The sequence below is a fragment of the Prunus mume genome, linkage group LG8, assembly GCF_029339155.1.
Source record: "Prunus mume cultivar Tortuosa linkage group LG8, ASM2933915v1, whole genome shotgun sequence".
Taxonomy (NCBI): Eukaryota; Viridiplantae; Streptophyta; class Magnoliopsida; order Rosales; family Rosaceae; genus Prunus; species Prunus mume.
Window position 1 is genome coordinate 14,041,717 of NC_142705.1, and position 23,108 is coordinate 14,064,824.

The window sequence follows — 23,108 nt, forward strand, 5'->3', positions numbered from 1 at the left end:
TTCATCGTGTGTTTGAATGGTTGTTGTTGTTGTATATCACCATATATTGATGAACAGCAGCACATATATCGATGTACATTATAATATGAATAGTTGCTGCTTGAATACTTGTTGTTGCCGTCATCATATATAGATGAACATCAACATATTTGTTGCTGTACATCAAAGGTGGTGTTGTTTAATTTTCTACGCCTTCCTTTTTTTGTTTTGTTTTTTGGTTGCTGTTATTATTATTATTTTATTTTATTTTAGTTGCTGTTAATTTTTTTGGTTTCTATATATCATATCATATATATGATAGCCTTCTTCATCGATCTATAGTCATCCTTTTTTTTTTTGTTTTTATTTTTTATTTTTTTAAAATGAGATTTCCTTCTTTATCAATGTACAATATCTATATATATCTAGTCCATGCCAAAACAAAAAGGAAAAAATTATCTTCATATATATATATATATATATTCTCTTATGAACTAATTAGAACTGTAATCAACTTTTTTAAAACCTATGATAAAACTCTAACAAACACCATTAAAATCAATCTAGGAATTCAATCAAACTCTTGTGAAGTTTATAGAAATCAATTGAAACATTTTGAACTCTACAAACTTTATAACTCCAGTTAACTCTTTTAAAATCTTAATTGAATACACCCCCCTAAAACTAGAACACTTGGAAGTCATCCCTACACTTTTACTCATGTTATTGAATACTCAAAGAAAATAAACTCTAGACACATTGATGAAGATGTTCGCAATCAAGACTGGGGCTAGTGGCTCAAGATGCATGACTCTCTCTAGTATAAGTAAAGTGCGGGTCTAGTGCTACAATTCTCGTGCTTCCCATAAAATCAATCTAGATGAGCTTAGTATTTCGATTTAATCATATGAAAAACTCATTAAGTTTGAAGAGAATATGAACATCACAAGAACCTTAATAGCATGGTGTCTACATTAGGCATTCAAGAAACCAATTCACATGAATGATTCTTACTTCATCCATTTGTTGCTTAGGAAAACATGGGGGTACATATAAACCCAACAACCTCAAGAAGCATGCTTTCAAAGGTGATCAATCAAAGAAAAACATACATAAAGGATAAATTATTTTAGTGAAGAGGAATTCATCAATTGTTGTCAAGAAACCAATTCACATGATGCTCACTCTTAGAAAGGATTCAATAATTTGTTGCTAATTAGAAATTATTTCTTGGGTATCTTACACAACTTCTCAACTTTAGTTAGATGCATACAACCTAAGGTCATCAATCAAAGGAAGCAAACACATAGCATATGATTCAATTAGTGAAAAGGAATTCATCAACAACATCTAAAAATCCATAAACTCAAAGCATCAAAACAAAAGTGTAATCATGTTTAGGGCTTCAACCAAAGCCCTAGAAAAATACGAAGTTACATTGAAACTAAGAAAATACAAGAAGGAAATAAAATGAAAGAAACTAAGAACAAGGATGAGAAAGAGAATTGCATCTTCAACCTCTTGGATCCTTGCCTCAAGGCTCCCCAAGGTTCTCTCCAATTGTTATGCCATTCTCCCCTCTCTTTGGTCGCTCCTTGCTCTCCTCCTTCTCTAAAAATCTGAAACTGCAAAGTGCAGAGAAAGTCACCCAGCTTCCTTGGCTGCTGCCCCTTAGATACCTCTTCCTACTCAATACTTTATAGGATGCTTCATCTTTCACCCAAATTTCTTTGTCTCTTCTCTCCACTTGTCTTCACTTTCATCATTTCTTTGAATTTCAATATATTGCGAGAGATTCCAGCTTCATCTAAGCGAAACATTGTTACCAAGTGATGGGTAACAAGTAGAAAATGGAGGGTGACATCCAATTGAGGTAAATGTGGTCCAAACCACAATTCCAGAGTTAGGATCAATGCTGGATCGGTTGGATAGGGTATACTTGTTCAATCGAGCTCAATTTCGGATATGTTGCAGTCGACACCCGTTGAAACAAGTTTCGTGAAGAACTTCGCCGCACCCGGACAACAGAGTATGGTGATCCACAGCCAGGAAGTTAACCTACGAAAATGAGCAAAAATAAAATTTATATCCAATATAGCATTTTTAGCTCAATTTCATTCTAACCCAAGTAAAATCTATAAAAACACAAAAATGAAGTAAAATGTTATAAAATGTCAAGAACTAACTCAAAATATTAGGTGAATGACATGATCAATCATGTGTAAAAATAAACCCAACAACTGACTAGAACCGTGTGGCTGCGATGGTGGATTGGGGCTGCTGCGTATTGTTGTGACGATGGGGGTTTTGGATCCGTTGCAGGTGCTTGGGTGATCAGTGGTTGTGGATGGCGCTTGGTTGGCTAGCGCTTGGGTCGGGACTGTTTAGTCCTCCCTTTCCAAGGGGGTTTCACTAAGAACACCTAAGGAGGTGTTTTTGTTGGGGCCAGTATTAAGAGTCCCACTTAAAACTAGAACCAAGTGAAAACAAACATGAGATAAAAATTTCAATTGTTTGAGGCATATACATCGGTTTCTAAGAAAACCATGGTGAAACATGTCCCTTATCTCGATAATTTCTAAAAACTGAAATTATTTCAATACTCATTCCTGATAAGTGAACGCATATGCTATGAATTAATTTCAATTGTTTCACTGTTTAGGCGCATGTTTACTAACTTGGAACATATAAATGCTATAAACACAATGTTGGTGTGAGGAACATATACATTTCACTTCAATTTTGTTCAGCACAGGCACAGGACCCAAAAAAAAAAAAAGGTTCATTAATTAATTTTTTTTCTTTTTTTAAGTTTGGCCATTACAAAATTTTATATTACTTTCTTGAGAAAGAGAGAGTTTATACTAGTTTAAGATGTAGAGTCGACATGGCCAAGATCTAAGATAATGCAAAAAAAATAATTATATTATGTTCTTGGAGAAATGGGAGAATAAATAACATTATAATTTTATACAAAGTTATTATTTATCTACCTTCAATCAATTCCAAGTCAGGGCCTTCTCATCAAGTATGCCAAATTTTGAAATGTTGATTGTAGGGCTGCAGCAATGAAATCTTTTGATAAGATTTATTTTACTTTTAAATACAGGAATACCATTAAGTTGTTGTGCTCTGCGTTATAGGGTGAATGGGAGGCGCACAGATATTATCAAAGAAGAAGATTGTTTTAAATACGAACAAATTGATCACCAATGATACAATCCAAACCAAACAAAACACAACCCAGAAACAAGAAAGAAAACAGGAAGCAATACAAGGAAATAAATACTATGATTGTAGAAGAAACTTGCAGACGGATGATGTAGAATAGCAGTTGCATAGCACTGACGATCATCCGTCACTTGCAGGAATTAATAGGCACCCCAAGATTACTGGATACAACAACTGCTTGTGTTCTCATCAGAAAAAAAAAGTGTGTGGCGAATCTTTCCTGGCACATCCCAACAAAGAAGTAGTCAGCGAAGAAGTAAAGTAAGCGTTATAACTGAATGAGAAAGAATGGTAAGAAAAAATGAAAAATGAAAATTTTAGTATGAGGATCTGGCTCTCAACGTCCGTGGCTTGCGTAAAATTTAAAAGTTACACCCATAGGAAGAGAGGAAGTGGAAAGAAAAGAAAATGTATCATATGGTGAGCAACACAGTAGAGGATGCAGCACAACAGTAGAGGATAAGAGGTGAAACCAACTTGGGACACAGAGAAAAGAAAACGAGAGCATGGGCAAGTTTGAATTTCAAAGCACCATAGAAACAAGAAGGTATGGGGAAGAAAACCACGGGGGAACATAGAAGTAATATAGAAAATATTATCACAAGAGGATAGAGGCCCATATAGATTAAAATATAGAGGGATGATTGACCCAAAAAACAATGATAAGAAATAAAGGAGGAAACCAAGTGAGACAGAGAAAGTAGTCAAGAGAGGGAGAGAGAACAAGATGCAAGAGACAATCCATGAAAAGGAAAGGAAACTCAAGATTCCAGAGACAACCCATGACAGGGAGAGAGAAAACACAATTGAAAAGAAGAGAAGAGAATACCCCAGTAACATAAAATAATTATAAAGAAAAGAAGACAATACCCGAGTAACAGAGAAGAAGAAATGTAGCGCAAGAGAGCATTGAAGAAGACAGAGACTAACAGTAAAATCAAAGAAAGAGATTGGGCTTAAGAGGGGAGGAGAACACAGGTTGACCATAGATAGAGCGTGAGAGGCCGATGCCAAGGCAGCAACATAATGATAGGGCTTGAGTGGCCGATACCAAGTCGGCAACACAGAGGAAGAAACAGGGGCTGTGCAAAGGAACACTGGCGGGGTAGCACGATAGAAGGCTCAGTGGCGTTGGCGAGGCTCACGGAGGAAAGAGAGGCGGCTCGGTGAGCGATGACAGGCAGCATCAACAAACAAGGGGAAAATATGGAAACCATCAGAAATACATGAGAGAGAGAGAGAGAGAGAGAGAGAGAGAGAGAGAGAGAGAAACCACGATTGCATACTAGGATAAGGCTCGGCGATCATTGACAAGGCTTGCAGAGGGAAGAGAGACAGCTCGGCGAGAGAGACGGCACGAGGGAGACAAAGAAGTGGACAAAAAAGGGAGCTTATGAGAACAAAAAGCTCAAGAAGGATAGGCAGCGGCTGTGCAAGAGAACAACAATGGCAGGATAGCACAACATGAGAGAGATAAAGGCTAGTGAGAAGACAATCCGCAATGAAGACGGTGCGATGGAGACACAAAAAATAATGGGCTAACAAAAGAAAAGGTTGCAGTGGTAAAAGAAAGGTGCGACTACAACTAAGGTGGAAAGGAAAAACATATTCATCTTTGAGAAGAGGAGATGAAAAAGCACTATACATAAACAAACACCCTTAAGGGTGAGGAATGAGGAGCGCCAACGACTCTCAATGTTGGCAATTGGAGGATCGCTAATCGGCGTTAGCCATTAGCTTTGATACCATGTAGAAACTTATTTTCCCTTATATTATTCTTATGATCATTATACAATATATATATAAAGGCTGTAGAGAATAATCTACAGTTACAATAAACCATTATCATAAACATAAATATGGAGTTATGACCTAATAACAACGTAACTGACAACTGACCATTTCCTATCATTAGTAGGATTAACTATTGTAACCGAAATACTATTGTAACTCCCTAATAGGATTTAATAATCAGTGCCAACCTGATTGTATTCCTGTTTTTGCAGCCTGATGATAAGAGTTATATATTCGAATGTAAAGCCACCAAAACTTTTGATGTAGCTGAGGAGACACCTCATAATAATAAATAAATAAATAAATGAAGATTATCATAATATTAAGGTAGTTTGAGAAGATGTTATGGATGAAATCATTCCTCACATTGCATATATACAATACTGGAATTAACATGCGCCACAAGACAACACACCACACATGTCCACAACTTTTATTTTTGGTTGTCCACCCCACAACTTGAATAAAATCAAATCAAATTGATCTAAGCATGACACAATCCAAACTCAATAAAACACAACACAACAAACGAACAAGGAGAAAGAAAGAAATACTGAGACAACTGAAGCAAGCAACTAGAAATTAGTACAGAACAAACAAACGAGAGGATTCACCTTGTTCGCATATATTATATATCGAGAAATCAATAAAGGATGTGAAAGGAAACATGTGGCACATGAGAAATCTTGGGCCAATCTTCTCCAATGTCGCACTGGCATCTCTTCTCCAATTCAGGACAATTATTAATCACAAGTTCTCTTAAAGAGGTAAGAGAACGCATCCCCTCTGCCAGAGACGACACTTTCTAACATGAACTAATGACCAACTTTGTGAGTGATGTGAAACTTGCCAACCACTCAGGTAATGCCTCCAAATTCTTACACATGCTAATAACCAGGACTTGAAGGGTGTTAGCCGCTTCTTGAAACCATTCAGGCAATGCCACCATCCGCGGTACATCGTGAATAAATAATTTTTGGAGCCTCATTGGAGTTCCTTGGTAATTTACGTTCCCCAAATCTAGTTGTTTGCATTCTACTAGCCACAGAGTCTGTAAGGAAGCAAGATAGCTCGTTTCACATGGCAAAGAGGTTAAATAACTGCACTTGACAATACCAAGAAATCGAAGTGATTTCAAGCATCCCACCCCATTCTTTGGAAAACTTGTTTGTTTTGTGGTTAATTTAAGTGATGTGAGGCTAATTAATTTTCTTATATCTTTGGGTAACTCTTCAAGATTCTCACATCCCAAAACTCGTAGAGTTTGCAAGCTCTGCAACCTGCAAATTGCATTGGGGAGTTTCGTTATTGCTTTATTAAAACTAAAGCCCAGACATCTCAAATGTTTCAGGGAACCAATGGAACTTGGCAACACTTTTAGAGATACTTCATGTACCTCAAGCAGTCACAAATATTTGAATCTTGAAAGGCAAGTGCACAGGAAGGATTCATCAATGTCTATTTTGTATGTTGCTACAGCTCGCACTTTGTTCAACTTTTGCAAGGTTGTTGAAACATTTTGGCTAGCTTCCAAAAATGTCAGATGTCTAACATTTCCAAATATGTCTTTGGTGTTTGCAGACTTCACTATAAAACACTGACCTTGTGCAACTGATTGTACAAGATCATGGATAAGATCATGCATTTCAAATTTGTACGAAATATGAAAATCCATAACGTTTTGAAAGAAGGATCTAGCCCATAAATCTTTAAAATATAGCTCTCCGATATCTTCCAACTCCATATTCCCATGAACACGAGATTGATCAAGGATTCCATGTGCATGTGCCATCCAATATTTAATCAATTCCAAACTACTAAAATGAATCATATCCTTTCGAAGATGAGAACAGTAAGTAAGAAATTGTCTCAAATGAGGAGGCAATCGGGTATAACTCAATCTCAAAGCAGGTAAAATGTGACCATCATCTTCTTGTTTCAATTCCCATATCTCAGAATCTCTCACCAATTTCCATTCTCGTTCATCAGTCTTTGAGTATAGTTGACTCCCTAAAGTTTTCACTGCCAACGGAACCCCTCCGCACTTTCTGACAATAGCTTCTCCCATTTTAAAGAGGTTAGGATATTCTTTCTCATGTCCCTCTTTAAAAGCACATTCTACAAACAATGAAAAGCACTCCTTAAAAGAAAGAAATTCTAAATTAACGTTTGCTAGAATGGTACCCATAATCTCAGCAACTGCGGTACTTCTTGTCGTCACTAAAATCTTACTTCCTGACTTGGCTCCCTCTGTCAATAGATCTCTCAACTGACTCTACTTCAAAGCATCATCTTTCCAAACATCATCCAAGACAAGCAGAAATGTCTTATCCTTCAAAGCTTCACGTAGCCTTCCTTGCAACTGATACAGAGTCAATTTATCACTGATCTCTGTATCTAATGCAGAACCAAGAATCAGTCTTGTGTATATAGTAAGTTCAAAGTCCACCGGAACAGATGCCCACATCTTCAATTCGAAATGCCCAACGACCCTTTTATCATCGTACACCCACTTGGCAATTGTGGTCTTCCCTAAACCTCCAATCCCCACTATCAGAATGACAGAGACTTTATTATAAGAATTCCCACTTTGATCATCATCACTGTGTGAGCAAATTTCCTCACGAGAATATTCTGTTGCAAAGATTACTCTTCCTTCTCCGCCTCGTCTTTCTCCCCGCAAAATGGAACAAATGATAGGGCCACACCCAAGGGGTGTTGGCCAAAGGCCCTTCGATACCTAAATTAGTTCAATTGAATCGTATAGACAACAATAGCTAACTAGGGTACGGAGATGTGTTTAGGGTGTAAATCAGGCGGCCGGAGTCTTATGTAAAAGAGAGAGAGATAGGAGGTGGCTAAGGTTTGAGAGGAATTTTCTGCATAGTTTTAGTAGAGATTTCAGACGTACCTCAACCCTTCTGTGTGGCTATGCTTTTATAATAGTCTCGGAGGCTAGGGTTTCAGAGGAATAATTTCGTAGATGGAAGGGAATTATTCCTCCCCTTTTTGTAGTACATATGATAATCAATAACGTTTTGAAAGAAGGATCTCGCCCATAAATCTTTAAAATATAGCTCCCTGATGTCTTCCAACTCCATATTCCCATGAACACGATGCTGATCAAGGATTCCATGTGCAATCCAATATCTGATCAAATTTATACTACTAAATCTAATCATATCCTTTTGAAGATGGGAATAGTAAGCAAGACATTGTCTCAAATGAGGAGGCAATCGGGTATAACTCAATCTCAAAGCAGGTAAAATGTGACTAGCATCTTCTTGTTTCAATTCCCATATCTCAGAATCTCTCACTAATTTCCACTCCCGTTCATCAGTCTTTGAGTATAGTTGACTTCCTAAAGTTTTCACTGCCAAACCCCTCCACACTTTTTGACAATATCTTCTCCCATTTCAAAGAGGTTAAGATAGTCTTTATCACTTCCCTCTTTAAAAGCACATTCTACAAATAAAGACAAACAATCCTCGAAAGAAAGAAATTCTAAGTTAATATTTGCTGGAATGGTACCCATGATCTCAGCAACTGCGGTACTTCTTGTGGTCACTAAAATCTTACTTCATGACTTGGCTCCCTCTGTCAATAGATCTCTCAACTGACTCCACTTCAAAGCATCATCATTCCAAACATCATCCAAGACAAGCAGAAATTTCTTATCCTTTAAAGCTTCACGTAGCCTTCCTTGCAACTGATCCAGAGTCAATTTATCACTGATCTCTGTATCTAATGCAGAACCAAGAATCAGTCTTGTCAATCTAGTAAGTTCAAAGTCCACCGGAACAGATGCCCATATCCTCAATTTGAACTGCTCAACGACCTTTTTATCATCGTACACCCATTTGGCAAGTGTGGACTTCCCTAAACCTCCAATCCCCACTATCGGAATGACAGAGACTTTATTATTGGAATTCTCACTTTGATCATCATCATCTTGTTGCATCAACAGATTTACAATTTCTCCCTTCTCAGACTCTCTACCAATAACCTTTAAATCAGGAACGAAGGGCCTATCATGATGATCACCTCCATCTCCATGACGAACAATTGTGAAAGAATGAATTATGGCCCTGTTAGAGTTGAGCACATCTGACCTCTCTCTAATCTCCTTGATTTTATGACCTACTCTCAAACGGAATGCAATTGGATTAGAACGAGAGAAGAAACGGCATACCTTTCCAGTTGTGCCATGAAATGTTTCCACCACTTCCCTCCGCAAAGCTTCGTACTCAAACTCGTCCACCAAGTCCTCGGCATCGAGGAATACAACCTTACGCTGTCTTAGCCAACTGCGTATCTACTGGTTATGTTCTTGCTTTTGTTCGGCATCCAAGAGAACATCTTTGATGATGGACATCGTCTTGAAGCTTTTGGATCAGCTTTAACGCCCCATGCCAAGCGGATCTGCTCAGAAGTAATGGAGCCGAGCTTTTCAATGAGTTTGGTTGCCAAAGGAAAGGCAAGATCAGCCATGGTTCTGTTGAGAGGGTGTATACAGTACAAGTGAAATACGAGAATAGATGTTGATTCTGCTGATCTCCGAAGCTATGAATTTGAATGAACTAAAACAAAAATATAAGGAAGAGAAAGAAAAGCAATATTCATATGAGAGTGGAAGACCGAAAGTACAAACGTGAGATATGCCAAAGCTTTTAATAAAAGTACGACATGTCACTCATAAACTAAGCATAATAATAACTCTCTCGAAAAACCAGAGCCTCGACTTTTCTTCTCCTCTCAACCCAAAACCACCACAGATCGGAATCTCTCGTTGGTTCCAGGGGCCTTCCCCTGGAACCACCCATTTTGTAAATAAACCGGGCCTCTCTCCCCTCCCACCCAGTGATGTTGTGGAGCTTTTCCTCCCAACTTTTGTTGGGTTTTGTTTTTTGCTCCTTGTTGTTGCAAGGTTTTGGTTTCTTCCCTCTTTGCTTGAGGGTTGTTTCCCGTCTTTCTGGCTGGTTTTTCTTGCTGATCTTGTTGGATCAGTTATTTGTGTGGCAGATCTTTGTAGATCTTTCTGATTTGGAGGTGGGGCTGCTGATTTGGTGGATCTCCTTCTCTTGTGCTTGGGGATCAAGAGGGATTTGGAGATGCTGTGATATTCTTTGGAATATCCTAGTGGAAGTTGAGCGGTAATGCCCTTCACTCTTGGGGTGTTTCCAGTCCTATGAAGATCGAGAGTTTGCACTCTGTCTTGATCTCTGTCAAGCACTGGCTGCTACAGGACCAGGATCCTCATCATCAGTAACTCCTTGTTAGATGGCTTTCAAGTTGTATTTTTGTTCTCTAACTATCTTGTAATACTTGAGTTTAGTTGTTGTTGTTACAATCTGTATTACAAGAACCTCCTTCCAGGGCTGTGTTCTTCTTGTTGTATTATGAGTTTGTGCCTTGTTTTATCAAATGAACTATTACAGTTTCACCAAAAAAAAAAAAAAAAAAAAAACTAAGCATAATAATGACCCAATGTAAAAAAATTTCTTACCCATTCATTTTGCCCAAACTCCTTTCCACATATCCTCTTTCTTCTTGTCTGTTTAGCATTTGGTTGCAGTTTATTGACAATAGTGCCCTTTTTGTTTACAGTTGTCTTTCAAATAATTTTTTGAGCTTATTTTGTACTTCACAAACTTTGCCAAGTATTGAGAACAGTATATGGACACTGCTTCCTTCCTTACCAATAAGAAGGAACTCTTTCTTCTCTTTTATTGTGGCTCAACTATGAGTGACATGTGTTTTTCTCAATCGTTTTTTTTTCAAATAATTTCCTTCCTAAGTAAAAATTTCCAATGACCTTTTGCTTTTTGGTTTTTGTTACAAAGAAAGAGTCACATGTCATTGTGTGGTTGAGCAATTTGTCTGTGTTTTCATATTTTAATTTAGGCTTAATTGTAGCAATGATCCCTTAATTATACTCGGAGTTGTATTTTGGTCACTCAACTCCAAAAATTGTTACAAAAGTCATCCAATTAGGCGTCGTGTTGTATCATTATTCCTTTCGTCAAATTTTGTTTTATTTTCTTCTATGTAGTTTAATTGTCTTTAGAAAAACAAGACAGTAGGTACGAAAATTATAAAGAGACTACGTAAGAGCATCTCCAACTGATATGTCAAAAGTGCTATATTGATATTTAACGGTTAGAAATAACATCTCACATCACTCCAACCGAATTGTCAAAGCTGATGTGGAATGAAGGCTAGAGGTTCAGCTGTTATTTTTGGCATCCCAAGAGCAAGATGTCAAATGAATATTTTATTATTTTTTAAGACAACTGGTTGTAACTTTCATTTATTATTATTTTTTTATTTTCTTCTTTATCTTAAATGATTAGACTGTTACAATAATTATTTATTTGATATATCAGGTGGAGTAAAAAACTGTGTAAATGTCAAATTGCCACATCAGCCATCAAATTTAAATTTAATATTTGGTATTTGACATCTCCCTTGAAAATGCTTTAAAGACCTCCGACATCTTTTTTGAATGCACTGTCCCCCGTTCAGTAGGTACGAATATTATAAAGAGACCTTGTAAAGACAACCTGGGTAGTGGGCGAACACAAATATCATAAAGACAACTTGAGGGCGGGTGCGCCAAAGACAAATTATTCCACGTAAGGGCACAATGATTTCTCTATTCTTATTACAATTCTCTTCTTCATTGTCCTTTTGCGGCTATTTATCAATGCATTTTTAACAATTTTAAAAGAAAATAAAAGAAAAAACTTATTTTCACGTTCTTTAAGTCTGCAATAAATTTTTTTCTATTGAGATAAACAATTTTATAAAGGAAAAAGCAGTTGAGGTTCCTATTCGCAGTCGATGTGGGATTGCAACCACAACTTAAACAAATTGTACTACAGGACAAAGAGCAGTGGCGAAGCCAAGATTTCATATGTCTGGGGGCCTATAAGACATCAAAACATCAAAAATCATATTGTCTATTGTCCATTCATTACAATCATAATTGTCATTGATGAGCTTTTATATTTTGAAATCGTTGCATAACAACCTCATCATCTATACTTTTAAAAATGTCTTTCTCAATATATGCAACCAAGCAATCATTAATCAAACCAATAGAGAATCATATATATATATAGAAATTTATAAAATTAAAATTAAAATTTCACCAACACAAGTTCACAATTACATTAAAGAGATAAACAATTACATACAATGCAAGAAAAATTACAAGGGATAGACAAATACATACTTGGAGTTGAATAGCAATTTACTAAATATCTCCAAAGCCTTTTCTCTTTGGTAATCTACACATAAATTGAAAGACCCATTAAAATCAATAGAAATAAAAATAAAAAAAAACTTGATAATATATTAAAATTTGAGAAGAAAAAAAAAACTCACAAGCAACTGGCTGGTCTCATCATTTTTCTGACATAAGAAAAGAGAAAAAGGCTTAAGTTTATTGATTTATACTAGAAGACAATATATAATAATAATAATAATTCTAATCTTTTTAGAAATGAGTAGTGTATAATTTTAGGATATTTAGTTGGCCCACGTTGAAATCTACTAGACCACGCCACTGACTTAAACGCCACTATGACAACTTATTTGGCTGAAATCTTCTTTGGCCCATGTCCATATGGCTTCAGACTTCTAATACTACTACTTTTTCTTTTTTCCAATAAAATTTCAGTGGGGCCAGTGACTGCACTGGTCCCCAAGTGCCTCCGCCACTGACAAAGAGATGTGTTAATGAGTGACATATTAGTGAATGGTAAGGAAAATTAAGTAATCGGTTTGATATTTTCTTTTTCTTTCTAAGGAATGTCTGTGTCTCAATTGGTTTTGGTACTTCAATTCCAACGGATGTCTGTGTCTCTACGATCCATTTATTCCTAAACCCTATGTGATTTGTTATTTAGTTTTGGTCTATTCATAATGCGCAATGAAATTTGTGTAGTTCTAAAAAACCATAAAATCTCTTGATTCAAAGTAAAATGAGTATACTTTTATTAAAATTAATATTATTGGAGGTGTGAATTAGGCTAGTTGACAAAAACAGTGAGCTAACACTCTTTGCACTCTCAATTTCAAATCTCACTACCTGTAAGTTTAACCATCGTGTCTATTTAAAAAATTAAATTTAAAAATTAAAGTTCAAAAAAATTTAAACAATTAATAAAGCTGTTTATAAGATTGTAGAGTTAAGGAAAAAACTGTTCTATTTAGGGTCCCAAGAAACAAATTCTAAGATTGCAGGGTTAAAAAAAATGTTTAACCTTTTTGTATAGATGAATGGTTCTATTTAGAGTCCCAAAATTTAAGCGTTCATCTAGATATTTGACCTGATCTAAAAACAATTAAAGCCTAGGAGAAAAAAAACCCTAAAGATGATAAATTCTATTCGGGAGGGAATTTAAAAGAAAAGGGATTCAAATTCAGTATGGCATGAAACGAGACAATAAAATGGATTTTTGAGTTTCGAAGTTTATGTTTAAATTTTATGGGGAAAGAAGAAGGGGATGTTAGCTTCCATTTGTAGGAAATGTTTTGTTTTGTTTTATTTTTTGTTTTTTTTAAATACAAGGGAATGAGGTTTCTCATACACAAATGAGGTTTGATTGAAACATCTCAATGGTGTTGTTCATGTCTATAGTAAAGGTTTTGATCCTCTATTTAACTGCTACCAGATCTCGTAGACCCCAAAAGGCTATTTCAATGTTCAAAAGCAACTGAAGGTGGTAGTAGTCTTAGTTCTAACTAGACCTCATATCTGACGCATTGTCTGTGTTTCACCTGTTTATTTTTGGTTCTTGTGATGGATAGGTAAAAATCCCCATTGGCCCTGAAAACTATTTGTAGTCAACAGGTAAACTTTCTTTTGCGCGAGCGTTGTTAGCAATTAAGACTCTAAAAGACTTGTAAAAATGTAGATAACTTGCGCCCCAAGTTACTGACTTTAATCAAATGATTGTATAGTTGGGTGAGAAATGTCTTTCCAAGATAAGTTCTTTTGTTGCCTCAGACTGGTAAGGACTTCACAATTTATCTCAGTAAACAATTGATTTTAACCAAAAAGAGAAGAGAAATGCTAGCAACCTTCTCTCTAACCTTCTCTTTTGGACCTTCTCCTTTCTTTGCTTGACATGTGTCATTCTCCTTACACTTAAAACAATGTCATTAATATATTATTCAAGCTAACTTTTGCTTTCCAAGTTTACCCTTATTAAATGTATTCAATTTATCCAAAAACATTTCACAACTTTCTTACCATCTTATTAATTTTTTTCTAACATCAATTATTTTTTTTAAAGAACATATATGCTTTTTTTTTCAAAAAAGAGGAAATGTCCGTTTTTTTTAAAACACAAAGGACTTTTTTTTTTTTTCTATCTAAACCCTTTGTTTTTTTTAAATTTATTTTTTAAAAAAGGACATTTCCTCTTAAAAACAAATATGTTCTTTAAAAAATAAATAATAAGATGGTAAGAAAGTTGTGAAATGTTTTTGGATAAATTGAATACATTTAATAAGGGTAAACTTGGAACACAAAAGTTAACTTGAATAATATATTAATGACATTGTTTTAAGTGTAAGGAGAATGACACATGTTAAGCAAAGAAAGGAGAAGGTCCAAAGGAGAAGATTAGAGAGAAGGTTGCTAGCATTCCCCAAAAGAGAATTAGAAATGCATTGAAAGTGTTTAGAAGTACAAGTTGACTAGACATTTGAAAAGAAATAAAAGATGCCAAGTCTAAAGAGACAGGACATTAACTTTTACTTCTGCCTATTCTGCGGAAAAGGTTGGACTAGATTGAAAAGACATATACTGGAATTGCACGTCAGTATCTAAAACTATTTTGGATCATCTAGAAATCGATGCCAATGTAGAAATTGGCAAAGCTTCAATCTGTTCTGGCCGCGAGGGAACTGTTTTGTTTGATTGTGAGTCAAAATGATAAGCTATTTTGTGATTATGGCGCTGGAATGTCCTCGAAATTTGTTGAGAAAAACCTAATCGCCGCTTGGATCAACTCGAGCTAAACCGAATCTGTAACGAAAGTGAATTATGCTTGATTTCCGAATTGAACCGGACTTGCAACAAGAGTGGTCTTTTCTTTAGCTAACGAGCTATTTTCCTGTGAAAGTTTGAAACACTGGGTTTCACCTGCTTTGCTGTGAGTGAATGATTTTACAAGCTAAATAGCTTGGTTTCGCTGAAATTGGAGAGATCGAATGATCTTTGGTTCTGTCAGTTTCAACTGAGAGAGATTGAGTTGTTGTTGCTTGGTTGTTTGATTGATATGTTGAGTTGTGTGTCCTTGTAAGAGCAACTCCACCGCAGCCAAAGAACCGGGCAAAAGGCCCTTGACTTGGCCCAAACCACCTCCAGGTAGCGAGACATCCAATCTGGGCAATCGCTGGGTCCCACTAGCCGGGCAGCCCAAGGGCAAGTTCACTGGGCTTCACCGAGTTTTGTGACGTCATCGCGATGTCATCGCGTCGTATACGGAAATTCAATTATTTTTTGTTGTGCCACGTGTCACGATAGGGACACTCCGATCTTTTTCCAAATCAAGCGGTTCTCGTTTTTGGCTTAAAATTGCAAAAAATTTGAAAAAATTCTGAATTTTTTTTTTAAATACCAAAAAATTCTGTATTTTTTCCCTATAAAATACCTAACCATTTTATTTACTTTCCACACCAAATCTTCATACAACTCTTCTCCATCCAATATTTTTTACTCTCCACTTACATTATTCACTTTCTACACCAAATCTTCATACAATTCTTTTACATCCAATATTGTTTATCTGAAAATTTAATTACAAAAGATTATCAAAATTAATGGTTTAAAGTAAAAAAAAAAAAATAGAAAATAAAGTACAATGAATAGTAATTGCCCTAGACTTTGCCCTCATTAGTGGAACCACAGCAAAGACTGACACTATTTACGTGAATAGTGGCGTTTACTTAATTCTTTGAAACTTAGCTTGTGAGTAAAAGTGCTCTAAATGTCGTCTCTCTCAATATTTATAGGCAAAATTCAGAGTGCTGCCCTTGATTCCCGTGAACCGTTCATTGAGGAGCTGTTCTTTAACTATTGCAATCCCATTCGTTCTTGTGGGAGTCGTGGTATCGCTGCTTGTCAATTTGAATTGCCGTGATTACAATTCTTTTCGTCTCTGCTTTCTGCCCATCTTTGCTGGTTTCCTGGACTCTCTCCTCTTTTCAGCTTTCTTCACGTGGGTTTTGGAGGTAGTGGGATTCTCTGTCTGCTGGTCAAGAATCCAACGGTGCTGATCGAATTGGAGGCTGGGTATCTGTCTAATTTCAATTACTAGAAATAGTAATTAAAATTTTTCCATGTGATTGCCAAAATTGACCCGAGCTTCTCCAATTAACAAAGTACATGGCCTGGGTTTTCCTTGGCAGCCTTGGGCTTGAATTCTTGACTTCTTCAACTCACGGGCTTGCCTGGCAGTCCTTTTGACTTGGGCTCCTGTTTTGGGCTGATTCCTTTCTTTAATTTCAAAAACCTGAAAGTGTTCATTCTCACGGGCAGACATATTCTGGGCTGGGCTCGCAGAATTTTAAGAAATTGGGCTTTCTCGAGTTTGGGCTGCTCTTCAATTTTGATCAAACAACAAGCCCAAACTGTTTAGAAACCGAGATTGCTCTGTTATTGTGGGTCAATAGTGTTGGGCTGGGCATGCAGAATTTAGGCCCAAACAGTTTGGTTTCTTTATGTCCATTTATTTCCTTAGCCTTGTATTAGAGAAATAATAAAGTCCTCATTTGTCTTGGCACATAGAAAAGAACTCATATTGAACCAGTTTTTCATTTAATGCACAATTGCTTGGTTAGTTATACCCTTAAATCCACAAGCCCCGATTGAGGACCAAGAAATTACTTGACACCACACATCTGTAACAAGCAATATGCTGAAGCTGTGGGATGTAAAAATGCATCGGTAAGGGAGCATGTTGCCTAGAGGGAAGCGCCTATAGTAGAAATTGCGAGATCACTCCAAGGACGCCTTCGGCATCCAGGGGTTGGTTCGAATTTGACAATTAAAGTTGGGTGTGCCCTTTCTTTGAGTCACAATCTTACATTGTCAACACTGACACACTCTTGTTGCTTATTGATTGATACAAATTTTATAAAGATAACCTGAGGAAAACTACTCAAGGATGGGTATTTAGAAAGACGACTGAAGGGTGCAGTCTACAAATATTACAAAGACAGCTCCTAAAAGACAACTCGAGGGTGGTTGGTTGAGTACAAATATTATAATTAAAGACAACTTGGGGAAAGCGACTGAAGGGTACTAGAAAGACTATTGAAGATTATAGGTATTGTTATAAAGACATCTCCTACAGATAATTGAGGCCATCTCCAGTCATGGGCTATATCCCAAATATAGCCCTAAATTAATGCAAAACCCATCTCCAGCCATGGGCTAAATAAAATTTTAGCCAATTTGGAGGCCACATTTGGCCTTTAGCCTCCAACTCCAAATGTAGCTTTGGCCTAGGTCAAATTCATAGTGGACCTCACCATGTGCTTTTTAATCACCAAATATTAAAGCACTCCCCCACTTGCCTTATTTAAAGCATTCTCAAAATAATAAAATATGAAGGACCCTAAAATATAGCCTTGCATGGCTGGAGATTGAAATATTTAGCTATACACTATTCTTTAAAAAATTAATATTTTGGGGGACTAAATTTTTAGCCATGGACTACATTTAGCCCTATAACTGGAGATGGCCTGAGGGTGGTTGAGTACAAATATTATAAAACAACTTGAGGATGGCGTGCGTGAGTACAAATATTATAACTTATCCCCAAAGTTCAACGGTGAAGACGAACTGTTTTGTCTATTTTTATTTTTCTTTATAATTTCTCTTGTTCCCTGTACTTTGTGGCTGAATCATCAATGCATTTTTCTCTTGAGTAATAACACTGTAGGGAGGGGGCTTTGGCATAGTGTATGCATGATAAGATCATTGAACTTACATAGACCGCAGGGGCGGAGCTATTCATAGGCCTGAGATGGCCTGGGCCCCCCCAACATCTTCTCACCTTTTTGACTGTATAAAGAGTGTAGTATAGATTGCACAAAAAAATCTCATAGTTTTAAGCTTGTGGCCCCTCCAAATATGAAACTCTACCTGGAGCCATGGGACCAGTGTGGTCCCGGCCCCACTCAAGTTTTTTAATATTTTTAAATAATATACTGTTATGTATTTGTATATGTATATTATTTCAAATACTTTACGTTTTGATATGTACCCACATGTGTTATGGCAGACTTATTAAGGCACAAGGAGGTAGTTTAAATTGCGCTCTTGCTCAGCTGGTGGTGGTGCACTACAGGTGAAAAGATTACCTTATTTTCATTTTCAACATTTAAGTAAATGTCTTTATCCTTTGACTTTAATTTATTCTTATATTACTCCATTTACTTAAGTTTACAATGTAAATAAGGAAGTACCCCCCATTTGGATTCAAATAAAAATACTAGAAAATCAAATTCCCACCAAATCAAAATATGAAAAATCGGTTTTAGTGTAAAATACGATTTAGGCTAAAAATGATGGCTCATTAAGTCAATATATACTTCATATTAAAATCCCATAAAATTAAGTTTTCTTATTTGATGTGTAAGGAATAAAAGCTGCCAAAAATTATCTTGAGAAAATGATTATTCTGAAAAACCATTTTTCATACTTAGTCAATATTTTTTCATGTATGATATGAATGCATGAAGGGGCCTAAGGTTGTTTTTAATTTGGGAAATTTTGAAATTTTTTTCTTTTTTCTATTGGGTTTAATGGGGGAAAAAGCTTTAAAGATATTTGCTAAATCGCTACTCTTCGTCTATCTCCTGCAATTTTTCTTGCTTAGAATGTATTTGTCTATCCCTTTGTCGAGAACAATTGTGATTGCAACCAATAAGCAATATAATTCTTGACATATGTGATATATATATATATATACACTATTTTTTTGTATGTATTGTGAGTTCAATTTTTTTATTCTTTATAATTTGTAAGAGGCCCCCATACACATAAAATTCTGGCTTCGCCACTGACTCTACCTCCGCCACGATAGACCGCCTTATCGGATCGGCAGGCAAGGGACTCTATTGAATTGAAGTGATCAACTAACTCGTCACATGAGTAAAACAACCTAACCACAATATGATGTTTGATAAAATTTAATATATATATATATATATATATATATATAATTTAACGATGGTTGGAGGGAAGGTTTTTTTGCGCCCTCTAACAAGTAATCCCGTAATTATGTTGAGAAACAGGACATACATATTACTTGTGAATGATGAGTGAGGACAGGTACTTTTTTCTTGCATTTTTTGTGTGAGTTTAATGGCAACTCTCCAACCAAAAAAGAGAATGGCCTTTTTCACATCACGCAGCAAAGAGCTAAGATCTCCACAAGAAGATATAAAGTGATTTAAAGATTCTTACATCTTGACATGTTGCCTTCCAATATCCATGGCTTGAAGTTATGCTAGTACGTAGGTGCTGGTTGTAAGAAAGTAAGAAGTTTGCAGACTTTGTTATTTAAAATTAACAAGTTTTTTTTAATAAAGAATTCAGTGAAATAAGGATTCCTTAATGATGAGAAAAAAAAAAGGATTTAATAATGAGTTCCAACCTGATTATAATTTGTAATTTAATTAATTTCCGCTTTCGCAGCTTGATGACAAGAGTTATATGTGCGAATATAAAGCCATAATAATGCCACCTGATACTAAAATAAAAAATATATAAAAAAATACTATTATCATAAGGTAGTCTGAGATTATATTACGGATGAAATCATCACATTAATTGCATATACAATTAATAGTGAAATTAGCAAGAGATACAAACGAAGTAAACAAAGTCGTTGTGCACACCATAATGATATTTACAATCCTTGACTTAAATAAAATCAAATTGATCAAGCATGACACAATCCAAACTAAATAATACACAACCCGGTACTAGACACAAGAAAACAAAGAAACAATGGGAAAAAAAAAAATACTGAGACAGTTGAAGAAAGAAACTAGGAATTAGTATAGAATAAACACACGAGAGGACCCACCTTGTTCGCATATATTACATATTGAGAAATGAATCGAACAAGTCAAAGGAAACATGTGGCACATGAGAAATCTTGGGCCAATCTTCTCCAATGTCGCGCTGGCATCTCCTCGCCAATTCAGGACAATCATCAATCACAAGTTCTCTTAAGGAGGTAAGAGAACGCATCCCTTCTGGCAGAGATGACAATTTCGGACATGAAGAAAGGATCAACTTTCTGAGTGTTGTGAAATTTGCCAACCATTCAGGTAATGCCTCCAAATTCTCACAGCCGCGAATAAGTAAGTGTTGAAGGGTTTTAGCCGCTCCTTGAAACCAATCAGGCAATGCCACCATCCGTGGTAAATATATAATATGCAAGATTTGGAGCCTCAGTGGAGTTCCTTGGTAGTTTACATTCCCCAAATCCAGTTGTTCACAATTGTTTAGCACTAGAGTCCTTAAGGAAGCAAGATAGTTCGTTTCACACGGCAAAGAGGTCAAATTACTACACATGAAAATAACAAGAAATCGAAGTGATTTCAAGCATCCCACCCCATTCTCTGTAAAACTTGTTTGCTTTGTCGTTAAGAAAAGTGATGTGAGGCTGATCAATTTGCTAATATCTCTGGGCAACTCTTCAAGATTCTCACATTCACAAAGAAATAGAGTTTGCAAGCTCTGCAGTCTGCAAATTACATTGGGGAGTTTCGTTATTACTTCATTACAACTCAAGTCCAGATATCTCAAATGTTTTAGGGCACCAATGGAACTTGGCAACACTTTTAGTGATACTTTAGGTACCACAAGCACTCGCAAATATTTGAATCTTGAAAGGCAAGTGCATAGGAAGGATTCATCAATCTCTGTTTCCTGTACTGCTACAGTCCGCACTTTGTTCAACTTTTGCAAGGTTGTTGAAATATTTTGGCCAGCTTCCAAAAATGTCAAATGTCTAACATTTTCAGATATGTCTTTGGTGTTTACAGACTCCACTGTAAAACACTCACCTTGTGCAACTGATTGTACAAGATCATGGATAAGATCATGCATATCAAATTTGTACGACACATGATAATCAATAACGTTTTGAAAAAAGGATCTTGCACATAAATCCTTAAAATATAGCTCTCCGATGTCTTCCAACTCCATATTCACATGATCACGAGATTGATCAAGGATTCCATGTGCCATCCAATATCTGATCAATTTAAAACTATTAAATTCTTTGCTATCCTTTCCTAGATGGGAACAATAAGCAAGACATTGTCTCAAATGAGGAGGCAATCGGGTATAACTCAATTTCAAAGCAGGTAAAATGTGACCACCACCATCCCGTTCTAATTTCCATATCTCAGAATCTCTCACCAATTTCCACTCTCGTTCATCCGTCTTTGAGTATAGTTGACTCCCTAAAGTTTTCACTGCCAATGGAACCCCTCCGCACTTTCTTACAATATCTTTTCCCATTTCAAAGAGGTTTGGATATTGTTTATCATGTCCCTCTTTAAAAGCACATTCAACAAATAATGACAAGGAATCCTCGAAAGAAAGAAATTCTAAATTAATGTTTGTTGGAATGGTACCCATGATCGAAGCAACTGCGGCATTTCTTGTGGTCACTAAAATCTTACTTCCTGACTTGGCTCCCTCTGTCACTAGATCTCTCAACTGACTCCACATCAAAGCATCATCATTCCAAACATCATCCAAGACAAGCAGAAATTTCTTATCCTTTAAAGCTTCACGTAGCCTTCCTTGCAACTGATCCAGGAGTCAATTTATCACTAATCTCTGTATCTAATGCAGAACCAAGAATCAGTCTTGTCAATCTAGTAAGTTCAAAGTCCACCGGAACAGATGCCCACATCCTCAATTCGAAATGCCCAACGACCCTTTTATCATCGTACACCCACTTGGCATGTGTGGTCTTCCCTAAACCTCCAATCCCCACTATTGGAATGACACAGACTTTGTTATTAGAATTCCCACTTTGATCATCATCACCTCGTTGCATCAACAGATTTATAGTTTCTTCCTTCTCAGACTCTCTACCAATAACCTTTGAAGCAGGAACGAAGGGTCTTTCATGATGATCACCACCACCTCCATGATGATCAATACTAGTGAGAGAATCAAATATAGCCTTATCGGACTTGAGTCCATCTAACCTCTCTCTAATCCCCTTGATTTCATTGCCTACTCTGAAACGGAATGCGATTGGATTAGAATGAGAGAAGAAACGGCGTACCTTTCCTGTTGTGCCATGAAATGTTTCCACCACTTCCCTCCGCAAAGTGTCGCACTCAAACTCATCCAACAAGTCCTCAGCATCAAGAAATACATCTTTAAGCTGTCTTAGCCAACTGCGTATCTGCTGGTTATGAGCTTGCTTCTGTTCGGCATCCAAGAGAACATCTTTGATGGTGGACATTGTGCGCTGAAGCTTTTTCAGATCAGCTTTAACGCCCCATGCCAAGCAGATCTGCTCAGAAGCAATGGACCCGAGCTTTTCAATGAGTTTGGTTGCCAAAGGAAATGCAACTTCAGTCATGGTTTTGGTGACAGGGTTCATACAAATAACAATACAAGAGAATTCGGAGGATGAAGATGACTGTTGTGGTTTCCCAAGGTATGAATGCACTGTCCCAAGTTTGTGTCTCCGATATTTTGTCTTTTTATGAATGCACTGTCCCACGTTCAGTAGGTATGAATATTATAAAGACGGCTCGTAAAGACAACCTGAGGGTAGTGGGTGAACACAAATATCATAAAGACAAGTTGTGGGTGGGTGCGCCAAAGACAAAGCATTCCACGTAAGGGCGCAATGATTTCTCTATTCTTATTACAACATCTCTTCTTCATTGTCCTTTTGCGGCTAATTATCGATGCATTTTTAATAATTTTTTCTATTCAGATAAACAGTTCTATAAGGGAGAAAGCAGTTGAGATTTCTATTCGCAGTCGATGTGGGATTGCAACCACAACTTAAACAAATTGTACTACA

The 23,108-nt window shown here is 36.5% G+C and overlaps 1 protein-coding gene and 1 pseudogene across 1 annotated transcript; both read right to left on the minus strand.

Annotated features, from left to right (window-relative positions):
• Positions 1 to 5,647: 5,647 nt before the first annotated feature.
• Positions 5,648 to 9,849, minus strand: LOC103339484 (putative disease resistance protein RGA1; annotated as a pseudogene).
• A 10,061-nt stretch (positions 9,850 to 19,910) lies between these two features.
• Positions 19,911 to 22,780, minus strand: LOC103339485 (putative disease resistance protein RGA4). The gene is given in 2 exon segments (XM_089042691.1): positions 19,911 to 21,874; positions 21,876 to 22,780. Coding segments are annotated over 2 exon segments (2,538 nt in total). The 5' UTR covers positions 22,677 to 22,780; the 3' UTR covers positions 19,911 to 20,137.
• Between the last annotated feature and the right edge of the window lie 328 nt (positions 22,781 to 23,108).